The following is a 12,483-nucleotide window of genomic DNA, read 5'->3' as shown; positions in this document are numbered from 1 at the left end:
GGTTTTAACCCATTCAAGATCTTCTCCGCATTGAGCTTCTATATTTCTCTAATATGTTGAATGCATAACACAGCAGCGGCGCGTCTCGTGGGCTAGACTAACAAAACATTAAAATGCAACATGTCACTCACATCATTATGACGCTCCCTGACGCACACCTAACATTCAAATGCAAATGTTTATTTTAAATTCGACTAATATTCATTCTTTATTCACAATCTCCTCATCACAGGCAGGCACAGCACTCATTTCAGCATGTGTTCGTGTTTGTGTGTGCTGTCTGCGTCACTCATAGCACGTGCCTATATCGTGCGCTATATCGAACATTTTTTCTATCGATATCGAAGAAGGTGTACCGTCGATAAATATCGATACCGTTTTATCGCCCAGGCCCAGCACTGGGATGCTGCTGTTTGACAGGCAAAGAACAACTACATAAAGAAAGGATATTTGATCTTCAGTGAGAAGAATTGCATGGCAATCTTTCTTTCTCTCTCACACACATTCCCTCTCTTCTCTCCTCTCAACAATTTTCAGGAACGCCTGTTGCTGTCAGTTTTGCCAAGGCATGTCGCCATGGAAATGAAGGCTGACATCAATGCTAAAAAAGAAGACATGATGTTTCACAAGATCTACATCCAGAAGCACGACAATGTCAGGTGAGCATTACTGTTATGGGTCAAACTGTGCCACATTTAACCAGGACTGGATTTGATTAGATTGTGAAAAGCGATTTAATCAAGTGATCTAAGAAAATTTAGGATATTATTGGTTTATATTATGTTTCCCACCCTCATGGCCTCATGAGGTAGTTAACATCAGCAAAACAGACAAGTTGTTTCAGAGGTGGAGAAACTCATTATATTTTCGGGTGAGACTATGAAAACAAGCATATGTTTTTCTTTAGGTTAACATTTAATTCATCAGTAAACTCCCTATAGAATAACAATTTGTCTCAATATTTTTTTCTCATTATTTTGTTGAAGTGCATTTACATCTTGACGACCCTTTGACTATTAGCATTAGCTTTTAGCTAAAGTTGCTCACCTGCTTTTTATCATCTCTTGTGGCCGTGTGACTCTTTCTTTGTTTATTTTTACTCTTTCCGTTCTTCTTTCCCGTCTCTTTTACCCATTTCTTCTTTGCTTTAGCTCTGGAAGCTCGTAATAGAAACAGTGGGGCTTTTCTTATGAAATGTGGTCAGCTAATTATGGCGAGAGAGGGAATAGTTAATTATCAGTCACTAGACTAGCGCTAACCCCAGAAGATACTGAAATGAAGCCACGATTCAATTAAAGTGCTCCATAGCGCCTGTTCTCACACAGCCTCAGAGTGAATTTCCCCTCAGCTCAAGGGATTCACACACTCATACTGTATACTTTTCTACCTACAGTTATGTTTTATCAATAAAACACAACAAATTCATTGTGTTTTATTGGCATGACTGTTTCCTGTGAAATATTACCAAAGCATTTAATCAATGCAGGAACATTTTAGTTAACAATAGACTTTTATGTTGTAAAAGACAAAGCAACAATTCATCCAGTTTAAATCTCTTTCGCTCTGTCTTTGTCAGTATTTTGTTTGCAGACATCGAGGGTTTCACTAGTCTGGCGTCGCAGTGCACGGCTCAGGAGCTGGTTATGACTCTAAACGAGCTGTTTGCCCGCTTTGACAAGCTGGCTTCGGTGAGCACATCTATTAACACATGCCTAAAAGATGTTTCTCAACTGGATCGTTGATGCAGCATTGTCTGTTTACAATAGACCAATTTCAGTGTTTGCGAACAGTGATGATGATTTTTGTGGGCGGAGCCTATCTGGTGGCAGAAAATGACAGTTTTAACGTAGCAGTCTATTCAAGCCATGGACTAAAAGAATAAAAAGTGTAATTTTGAGTTTATATTTCAAAATTCTGACTTTTTTTCACGCAATTTTGAGATTATATCTCACTATTCTGGTAAGAAAAATCAACTCGTCATTCTTTTTAGTGTATAATCCCACACTTCTGGCTTTTTTTCCTCAGAATTGACAAACTCGCAGTTGTTGAGTTGAATCAAGTTATGAAGTCCGAACTAGGAGATATAAACTTGCATTTGCAAGAAAAAAAGTCAGAATTGTGAGATAAAATAGGTAAATGTTATGTAAAATGTTACAGGTTTAAATAATATTGCATGCATGTATTTCAACTGTAGGGCTAATACAATACCATATGTCCCCTATATGAATATTATATAGACCTATTGTTTAAATCAAATTTATGTTTTAAAAGTAGGGTAATCATAGTAGGTTTCATCCATAGTCTGTCCATTTAAACATCTGCGTTTAGCTTCAAATTGTGTCTTTGACGACAGTATTATATAAAAATTATTTGCATTCTGATTCTGACATCCAAAAGCACAACAATACATTTTTCTCTTATTCCATGGATTTTATTCGTTTCCCTCCACTTGTTCCCAGTGTTTTTCTGCCACCACAATGCACGCGCAGCTGCAAGTGATGTAACTGTGACGTCTACTCCAAATTGCTCTATAGTGACAACATGAAGTCTATATTTAATAAATTGTTGAGATTGCTAGTAATTAGTTCAACATTACGCATACAGTTTTCACGTTTTCGTTTAAATATAATACACTTTTTTAAATGATAGAAAATACAAAATACACTACTGTTTTGTGAACATGACTACATTTAGTAAATACTGGATTTTCATCAAAGAATCCTGAAAAAAAGTACCATGGTTTCCACAAATATATTAGGCAGCAGAACAGTTTTCAACATTGATAATAAGAAATATTTCTTGAGTAGCAAATCAGCATATTAGAATGATTTCTGAAGGATCATGTGACACTGAAGACTGAAGTAATGCTGAAAATTCAGGTTTACATCAGGAATAAATTACAATTTACTATATATTACAGTAGGAAAGAGTTATTTTAAATTGCAATAATATTTCACAATATTACTGTATTTTTAATCAAATAAATGCAGCCTTGGTGAGCATTAGATACTTATTTTAAAAAGAAACATTAAAATTTTTACTGACCTCAAATTTTGAACTGTAGTTTTCATATATATAAAATACTTCAATAATTGGTTTCATTTTGTACTTTCTGATGGGAGTCCTGATGGGTGCTGGACGAAATGATGAATGACAGCAGCATTTCTAATGTAGCATTCCTCCAATCAATGAATCATTTGCTGATTATTTTAAAAACACTTATTCATTCGAGATGAATAAGAGTTGCTCTGCTTTGACTTCTCTTAAGACCTATTACTCGCTGAAAGGTATGTCCTTTGTCAAATCCATTGTCAAAGGTTTCTGTTTGTTCTCTCACTGAAGTTTTATCAGTATTGACACGTTTACACATGGTGTCACATGCACACACAAAAATCACACACTCTGTCTGTATCACACACTAAGCAGAATGACTACCCTCTTTTTACACCTCAGCGTGAAGCTGCCATCTCCCCAGCTTGAACTTTCTAATTAACTTCTGTTCCCTTTTGTGTGTGTGTGTGTGCAGGAGAACCACTGCTTACGGATCAAGATCCTGGGGGATTGTTACTACTGCGTGTCAGGGTTACCTGAGCCCAGAGCGGACCACGCTCACTGCTGCGTGGAAATGGGGGTGGACATGATTGAAGCCATTTCGTAAGTCTCTCTTAGTTGTCAGTTCTTCGGAACATCAACCTTGTGAGATTTATTTCATATGAACAGTTGTGAGGTTAAATTATCTCATTTTTGATAGTGATCTGTGAATTTAATGTTGGATATTAAATGTTTTTTGTCTATTTGTTTATAAGGGATTTGTAAACAAAATGTATACAGATTTGTATGGTAACCAATATTATTTTTATATTAAAGTTAGTGAGACCCCGACAGTTGGGGAAAATGACCAGGTGTTTTTATTATTTAATGTAATTATTCATATTATTTTATAATAGTTATTGTTTAATAATAACTATTTATAATTCATTCCACGAATTAGATGCAAATTTATAGATATATATTGCAGCCAGTGTTGTTATTGTTATTTCAATGTATGTCAATTGAAATAAAGCAAAACTAAAATATTAATATTAGATAATAAACTTAAACAAAACTTAAACAAATATGAGAAATTCTGCGTCAGCCAACTAACTGAAATAACTAAAAAATAAGTGAAATAAGTTGAAGTACTAAAATTTCTAAAATAAAAATAAAATTTAATTTAAAATAAAATAAATAAAAATAAAAATAACAAAAGCACATAAAAATATAGCTGTAAGCAGCGATTACTGGGGTTCCAGCTCTTTAGGTATTTAAGCACACAAGGAAAAAGACATTACATATTATTTAGCAAGCCTCTAACCACCTAAATCAATTATTAAAAAAGCATTTTTGTCATTTACACCTCAGCGTGAAGCTGCCATCTCCCCAGCTTGAACTTTCTAATTAACTTCTGTTCCCTTTTGTGTGTGTGTGTGTGCAGGAGAACCACTGCTTACGGATCAAGATCCTGGGGGATTGTTACTACTGCGTGTCAGGGTTACCTGAGCCCAGAGCGGACCACGCTCACTGCTGCGTGGAAATGGGGGTGGACATGATTGAAGCCATTTCGTAAGTCTCTCTTAGTTGTCAGTTCTTCGGAACATCAACCTTGTGAGATTTATTTCATATGAACAGTTGTGAGGTTAAATTATCTCATTTTTGATAGTGATCTGTGAATTTAATGTTGGATATTAAATGTTTTTTGTCTATTTGTTTATAAGGGATTTGTAAACAAAATGTATACAGATTTGTATGGTAACCAATATTATTTTTATATTAAAGTTAGTGAGACCCCGACAGTTGGGGAAAATGACCAGGTGTTTTTATTATTTAATGTAATTATTCATATTATTTTATAATAGTTATTGTTTAATAATAACTATTTATAATTCATTCCACGAATTAGATGCAAATTTATAGATATATATTGCAGCCAGTGTTGTTATTGTTATTTCAATGTATGTCAATTGAAATAAAGCAAAACTAAAATATTAATATTAGATAATAAACTTAAACAAAACTTAAACAAATATGAGAAATTCTGCGTCAGCCAACTAACTGAAATAACTAAAAAATAAGTGAAATAAGTTGAAGTACTAAAATTTCTAAAATAAAAATAAAATTTAATTTAAAATAAAATAAATAAAAATAAAAATAACAAAAGCACATAAAAATATAGCTGTAAGCAGCGATTACTGGGGTTCCAGCTCTTTAGGTATTTAAGCACACAAGGAAAAAGACATTACATATTATTTAGCAAGCCTCTAACCACCTAAATCAATTATTAAAAAAGCATTTTTGTCAAATCCAGGTGATTTACCATAGAAATATGATGTTTTTATAACGTTTATGACTGTTATAGTGCCAGCTGTGGTCCGATCTCCCTGAAACTTTGCATGCTTGTTTAGAATCACCTGTTGCATGTGCTCAGCGGGTTTTGTGAAGTTGAGTTTTCGTTGAGACTTTATAGGCTTTTGGGTATATTTGGATAGGCCCCTTTTCTAAAGGACCCCGTTATAGCTTCCCAAAGGGTACATTTAGACATGTTTTTGATAATTATTGACCTAGAGAGTCCAGAGAATTGCACTGCGGTGGTTTTTTCCAGATTGAGCGAAAAACCTAGGACTAGTTCGCAAAAGTAGGTTTTTCACATCTTCTCAATCCTTTAAAAAATGGTTTGATTGCCAGCAGTGGTTCTAGAGGCAAAGTTGTTCAGAACGAAGAGATCTATCATACAATATGAATATCACGTGTATGTGCGGAAAACCGTGCAATGTACAATCGTTTACGCCCTCAAAAAATGCAATACCGCCCCCCAGGGGCTGATTTCTTTCAAATTTCTCACTGACCATTGGGGCCGTGAGTCAAACAGGCCCACCGAGTTTCGTTCCGATCGGCCTCTGTTAGCCTTGTCTAATAGGTGCTAAAATTTCGTTTGTTTTTTTGAGATACGCAAATGTCCCCATAGACACTTGTGGCACTTTGGACCAAGACCGTGCACAGTTATTTTCATGTTGATAGGACAAATGGTTGCCTATTTTTAGCCATTTTTTCCCTCTTACAGCACCACCAAGTGGCAAATCTCCGCGATTTTTCCCTGTGACCTCAGCTTGAGCTCATACATAAGTGTTCCAAGTTTGGCGAAGATATCTCATTCCGTTCAGGAGTTACAGGCATTTTACTAAAAGTGGCCCTGCCCCCTTCGAACATTTTGGCGTCCCTGGAGTCGAAAGTTCACCTTTTTTTGATAATTATTGAAATTCACTCTCCAGAGAATCTTTCTGCATTGGTTTGGTTCCGATCGGGCGAAAAACCTAGGAGTAGTTCGCAAAAGTAGGTTTTTCAAAAAAAGCGAAATACCCGAAAATTTTGCCAGGCTCACGATCGAATCTGGGGCATGCGGTTTGTCCGGCATGAGCCAAGGATTCCAACAACATAAGACACTTGAGCCTGCGACTGACGGTTTAGGAGCGATTTCGTACTTTTGATCGCTGTAGCGCCCCCATCAGGCCGATTGGGGTGAGCCTCGGTCACGTTGTAGGCAGTGTGAGTACTACTATCCCTCCAAGTTTCAAGTCTCTACGACTTATGGTTTGGTCTGCATAATCAGTTTTACGTGGAAATCGCTCATCCGTGACCATTCTAAAAATTACAATAGGGTTTCAGTGCTATGCGCTTGAACCCCTAATTAAATGACTAAAACAAACCAAATGTAAAATCAAAAACTGCTAATATGGACTACTAGTATGTAAAAATAATACTAAAATAACACTGATTGCAGCTTGTGATTTATTAATAACATGTTTGTGTTTGTGTCAGATTGGTGCGAGAGGTCACAGGGGTCAATGTAAACATGCGGGTCGGTATCCACAGTGGTCGCGTGCACTGTGGAGTTCTTGGATTGAGAAAGTGGCAATTCGACGTGTGGTCCAACGACGTCACACTGGCCAACCACATGGAGGCTGGAGGCAAAGCCGGGTGAGAGTCAGACATGTAAACACAGCTACACATAGCACTGGGCAGACTAACATTAACATTGTTAACACAGCTGAACCTGATTTTATTCCTCAGGAGGATCCATATCACTAAAGCTACTCTGCAGTACCTGAATGGAGACTATGAGGTGGAGCCAGGTTTTGGAGGGGAGAGGAATGCCTATTTGAAAGAGAACAGCATTGAGACCTTCCTAGTGTTGGGCTGCAGTCAAAAGCGGGTTAGACACGTCATTTTGTGCTGAGTTCATGCTACAAAATTTTTAAGATGATTGTGCTATAACCTTTACCATCTTCAAATGTCACCAACAAGCAACATCTCTGCTATAAATATATATATATATATATATATATATATATTAGGGATGTGCATCTCATGACTCAGGCCGATACGATATGCATCTCGATGCATAGCCAACGATACGATACATTAAAGATACATATGAAGCAGCTACCGATGCGATGCGATACGATTCACCCCTATTACGATGCAGTGCGATCCGATTCCGATTTGATTCGATTAGATTCAACACGATGCGATTCGATGCAATATGATGCAATGGAGAAAATATGATCAGTTTTAATGCCTTGAGGCCTGTTTCATAAAACAAGTTAACCAAATAAGCCAGGCTTATTTCAGTTAGTTGGTTCCATAAAGCAAATTTAGCATAGGCCTAGATCAAGCTAGTCACTGTGGCAACTTATGCTGGGAAACTAACCTGGTCTAAAGCAGGCTAACTGTCAGGCTAAGCTAAGCTCCTCTACTGACCAATAGGAACATAATGATATTACCACTGTCTCAGTTTATACTACTACTATTACTATTATTATCACATGCTATTATTTGACTTTTTTATTTTTTTTTACAGTTTCTAGCAATGCAGCCTTTCTCGCTGGTTGTATTACAGCTGTACATTTTATAGTTTGCAGAACAGATAGCAAAACATTAGACCATTACAATCTAAAATTGCTCTTTAAAGCATTAAAATAACTAAATTAGAATTTAAAATCACTGAATTAAAAATGAAAATAAATAATAAAAGAAAATGACTACATTTTAACTGCTATAAGAAACACATTAACACATTTGAGCTTAGTAATTAGTACTGTAGCCTACTAGCTTACATTTGATTTACTTATTACAAATAGTCCACTTACAGTTACTGCTATCATAAAAATACACTTTATATGTAGGTTTAAAATTCTACAAAAGACACATTTAATGTCCAAAAACTAATTTTTTAGCAAAATGTATATTTTACTCAGAATTATTACGCTCCTTCTGTTTAGCGTGCATGCGTGCAGCTGCGCTCATTGCTCTCGCGTGCCTCGCCCACTCCTGACAGCAAAATGGATATGTTTGCTTGACTTTCTAACATTTACAGATGAAATATATACTTGTGACATGTCAGTTATGCACTGAGGAAAACACAACGTCTCAAATGCATTAAAGGGGTCATATGATGCTTTTTTAAAGATCATTATTTTGTGTATTTGGTGTAACAGAATATGTTGACATGCTTTAATGTTCAAAAAACACATTATTTTTCAAATACTGTACATTATTGTAGGTCCTCTATGCCCCGCCTCTCTCAAACGCTTCGTTTTCGACAAAGTCCCTCCTTCCGACAAGTGCAGTCAGCTGACCCAGTGCATTGTGATTGGCCGAACACTGCAAGCACTTGTCGGAAATGTAACGCCCCTTACCATAATCGCAAGCTTCATCTTTCAAAATAAATGTAAATGTAAAGTCGCGTGACAGACAGTGATGAAGCTGGTATGTGTTTGCATTAAGAATAAGCGTGCACAAATTAGTGAGATTGTGTGAATTTAATTTGTCGTTAATGGAACTGCTTTAGCCCCGATTGATTTGTTAGGTTATTCAAGTCAGGTTTTGGACTTTAATCTAAACCGATGCATCGCATCGTTAACTTTTTATGCCGATGCACCGAGCGAATCGGGGAATCTTCCCATCCCTAATATATATGTATATACTATATTTACTATATATATTTATTTATTTATTTATTTATTTATCTTTTTTGTATAATGGGATTTTTTACACTGCAAAAAAAACTTTTTGTTAATGATTTTTCCTTCTTTTATGGTAAAACAAAAAATAGATAGAATGGTAGAAAATTTCTTTAAATCTAATGAGCCAAGTCAAAATTACTGTGCTGCTCTTAAAAAATGTATTTATCACAAAATCTCAAATTAAATTGATATAGTTTTATACTGTAAATTATAATGTTATGATTTGTGATGCATAAATTCATTTGTAACGTTTAAAACAATGGATTTTAGTCTTTGTTTTTTTAAATAATTTTTTTTATCAATTTTGACATATATTAATGATCTTGCATAATATGAAACAACATGTTTCTCTTTTATTCAAGAGCACAAAACTTTTCCTTTGCCCTTGACTGTTTCAGAAAGAGGAGAAGGCCATGATGGCTAAGATGCAGCGCACGCGGACGAACTCCAACGAGGGTCTGGTACCGCGATGGGTGCCTGACAGATCCTTCTCATCAGGCAGGTTATTTGTGAATCTGTCTTTGGTGGCTGGAACAATAGTTCTGCCCGGACGATAACACGGGACCATATAGTTAATATTAGTAATACGCAGCATGCACGATACAAGGAAATGGTCAGTAACATCATCGCTTTGAGGTACGATATCTATATCAGTAAGATCAATTCCATGCGATATAATTAAATCTAGCGTATGATTAAAACGATGAGTGGGCCCGGTGACGTTTTGCTTGACTCCAAAAGAGTTTATTAGGTCAGTAAACGCAAGTCCTAATGCATCATTTGTATTATCAACGTGAATGTTAAAAGCTCAGACAATTAGCGCTTTATCAACAGTAACCAATAGGTCTGAGAGGAAATCTGCAAATTCTTTTAGGTTAATTCTTTCTTTAATTATATTAGGTGTGTTCGAAAAAAAAGAGGACGTATTGTCGCCCTTCAAAAGGAGGTTTTGTCAGGTTTAGCTCACTTCTGTACAAAATCTGTACAAATTTGTCCCCAATATATGGCTAAGTATGTACACAGATGCACACACTCACACACTTAACATGAATCTGAAACCTCCTCTGTGTTTTGCAGTACTCTGGTCATGCTGGGAATATACATCAGTATCTTCATCATTCTTGCCAACATCCTTTTCATCTGTGCCATTTACTCCTGCGTAAAGGTAAGAGGTCTGCTTATGCAGTTTTTCATTCTCTTGCATCTTCTCTTGTAAGAACGTGTACAATTGGGCTTTCTTCCCCTCTGTCTCACAGCTCTTCCCTGCTGCTATGCAGACTGTGTCCAAGAAGATTGTTCAGTCTCGCACCAACAGCACACTGGTGGGAGTTTTCACCATCATCCTCGTCTTCATCTCTGCCTTTGTCAATATGGTATGCAGAGCTGCCAAATTGCTTCACACACAACATTAGTGTGTCTAACACTTTAGCTAACAATCTTATTTCTTCCAAAGAGACTGTATGGACACAAATGTTACTTAAAATACCAATTCTGTCATCATTTACTCACCCACATGTCGTTCCAAACACGTATGACTCTCAGAAAGAGGAGAAGGCCATGATGGCTAAGATGCAGCGCACGCGGACGAACTCTAACGAGGGTCTGGTACCGCGATGGGTGCCTGACAGATCCTTCTCCAGGACTAAAGACTCCAAAGTCTTCAGACAGATGGTGAGACCCCACATGACCTGTCGGTCAATCTGTCACCCACTCCCTGTGACACTCGCCTGACCTCTCTCTCCTCTTCCTTCAGCTGATTTCTGCCTTTACATGCTTCTTTTCAGTCCTCCTACATTACTCTCAGATCTTTCTAATCTTCATTTGTTTCTCCTCTTCACTCAGGGCATTAATGAATCATCCAGCAAAGACAAGTGAGTGTTTTTTCTTAGCTTTAAGAGAGTAAATGCAGTGGGGGAAAAGGGAACACAAAAGGCAGAATTAGAAATGTGCTTTTCTAACTGTTCTTCTGCTCACAAACGCAGCCCCCTGCTGCTATGCAGACTGTGTCCAAGAAGATTGTTCAGTCTCGCACCAACAGCACACTGGTGGGAGTTTTCACCATCATCCTCGTCTTCATCTCTGCCTTTGTCAATATGGTATGCAGAGCTGCCAAATTGCTTCACACACAACATTAGTGTGTCTAACACTTTAGCTAACAATCTTATTTCTTCCAAAGAGACTGTATGGACACAAATGTTACTTAAAATACCAATTCTGTCATCATTTACTCACCCACATGTCGTTCCAAACACGTATGACTCTTTTTTTTTTTTTTTTGGCCAAATATCCAGAGTGTTGTAATCCGTACAATAAAAATAAATGATGACCAGTGTTGTCAAGCTCCAAAAATGGCAGAAAAGCATTAGAAATGTGCAGGGTGTTTATTTTGAGGTGAACTCTCCATTTAAAGGAATCGTTCAACCAAAAAATGACAATTTACTCACCCTTTAAGATGTAGATGAGTGTGTTTCTTCATCAGAACAGATTTGAGACACTCGCCTGACCTCTCTCTCCTCTTCCTTCAGCTGATTTCTGCCTTTACATGCTTCTTTTCAGTCCTCCTACATTACTCTCAGATCTTTCTAATCTTCATTTGTTTCTCCTCTTCACTCAGGGCATTAATGAATCATCCAGCAAAGACAAGTGAGTGTTTTTTCTTAGCTTTAAGAGAGTAAATGCAGTGGGGGAAAAGGGAACACAAAAGGCAGAATTAGAAATGTGCTTTTCTAACTGTTCTTCTGCTCACAAACGCAGCCGTGGTGCTCAGGAGGCGCTGAACCCCGAGGACGAGGTGGATGAGTTTTTGGGCCGTGCCATTGATGCTCGCAGTATCGACCAGCTCCGCAAAGACCACGTGAAGAAGTTCCTCCTCACCTTCCAAACCTCCAGCCTGGAGAAGAAGGTCAGACTCAAAAGACGCTGGCTGAAATCCAGCTTCCCGTCCCGATCTCCCCACCCTTTCCAGTTTAATTTAGTAGTGCTGATCGTCTAACAGACTAACAGGATGGATGAGATCATCAGAGATCAAATGTCCTCCAATTTCCTGTTTGGTATTTAAGAAGAAGAAAAGTAGACTGAATTCTTCAGAGTTGTTCAAAGCAGTTTTTAACATGTCATTAGGTTAACAGAGTTTTTTGGGTGGTTGTTAGTCATTAGCAATCAACAATAACTCACACAGCATTCATTTTTGGCACAGATTGGTAAACAAACATATTTTAATATTTTATTTTCTTGTTTTGTTTCTAGTACGCTAAGAAGGTAGACGATCGTTTTGGCGGTTACGTGGCCTGTACTCTGCTGGTCTTCTGTTTCATCTCTTTTATCCAGATCGTCATATTCCCTCAGTGAGTGATCAACACACACACACACACACACACACACACACACACACACACACACACACACACACACACACACACACACA

At 37.2% G+C, this 12,483-nt stretch overlaps 1 protein-coding gene across 1 annotated transcript in view; it reads left to right on the top strand.

Moving 5' to 3' along the window:
- The window catches only part of LOC107693540 (adenylate cyclase type 6-like), a 68,650-nt gene that overhangs the window by 49,114 nt on the left and 7,053 nt on the right, over positions 1–12,483 (top strand). Inside the window, exons 5-13 of the mRNA XM_016492960.1 lie at positions 538–659; positions 1,577–1,688; positions 3,527–3,654; positions 6,853–7,011; positions 7,105–7,246; positions 10,602–10,730; positions 10,902–10,930; positions 11,814–11,961; positions 12,306–12,403. Coding sequence (XP_016348446.1) covers positions 538–659; positions 1,577–1,688; positions 3,527–3,654; positions 6,853–7,011; positions 7,105–7,246; positions 10,602–10,730; positions 10,902–10,930; positions 11,814–11,961; positions 12,306–12,403 — 1,067 coding nt within the window. The remainder of the gene's footprint in view (positions 1–537; positions 660–1,576; positions 1,689–3,526; positions 3,655–6,852; positions 7,012–7,104; positions 7,247–10,601; positions 10,731–10,901; positions 10,931–11,813; positions 11,962–12,305; positions 12,404–12,483) is intronic.

This window comes from Sinocyclocheilus anshuiensis, unplaced genomic scaffold, assembly GCF_001515605.1.
Source record: "Sinocyclocheilus anshuiensis isolate Anshui unplaced genomic scaffold, SAMN03320099.WGS_v1.1 scaffold967, whole genome shotgun sequence".
NCBI classification, from domain to species: domain Eukaryota; kingdom Metazoa; phylum Chordata; class Actinopteri; order Cypriniformes; family Cyprinidae; genus Sinocyclocheilus; species Sinocyclocheilus anshuiensis.
Note: the sequence above shows the minus strand (reverse complement) of the source record. Positions and strands in the feature narration are given on the sequence as shown.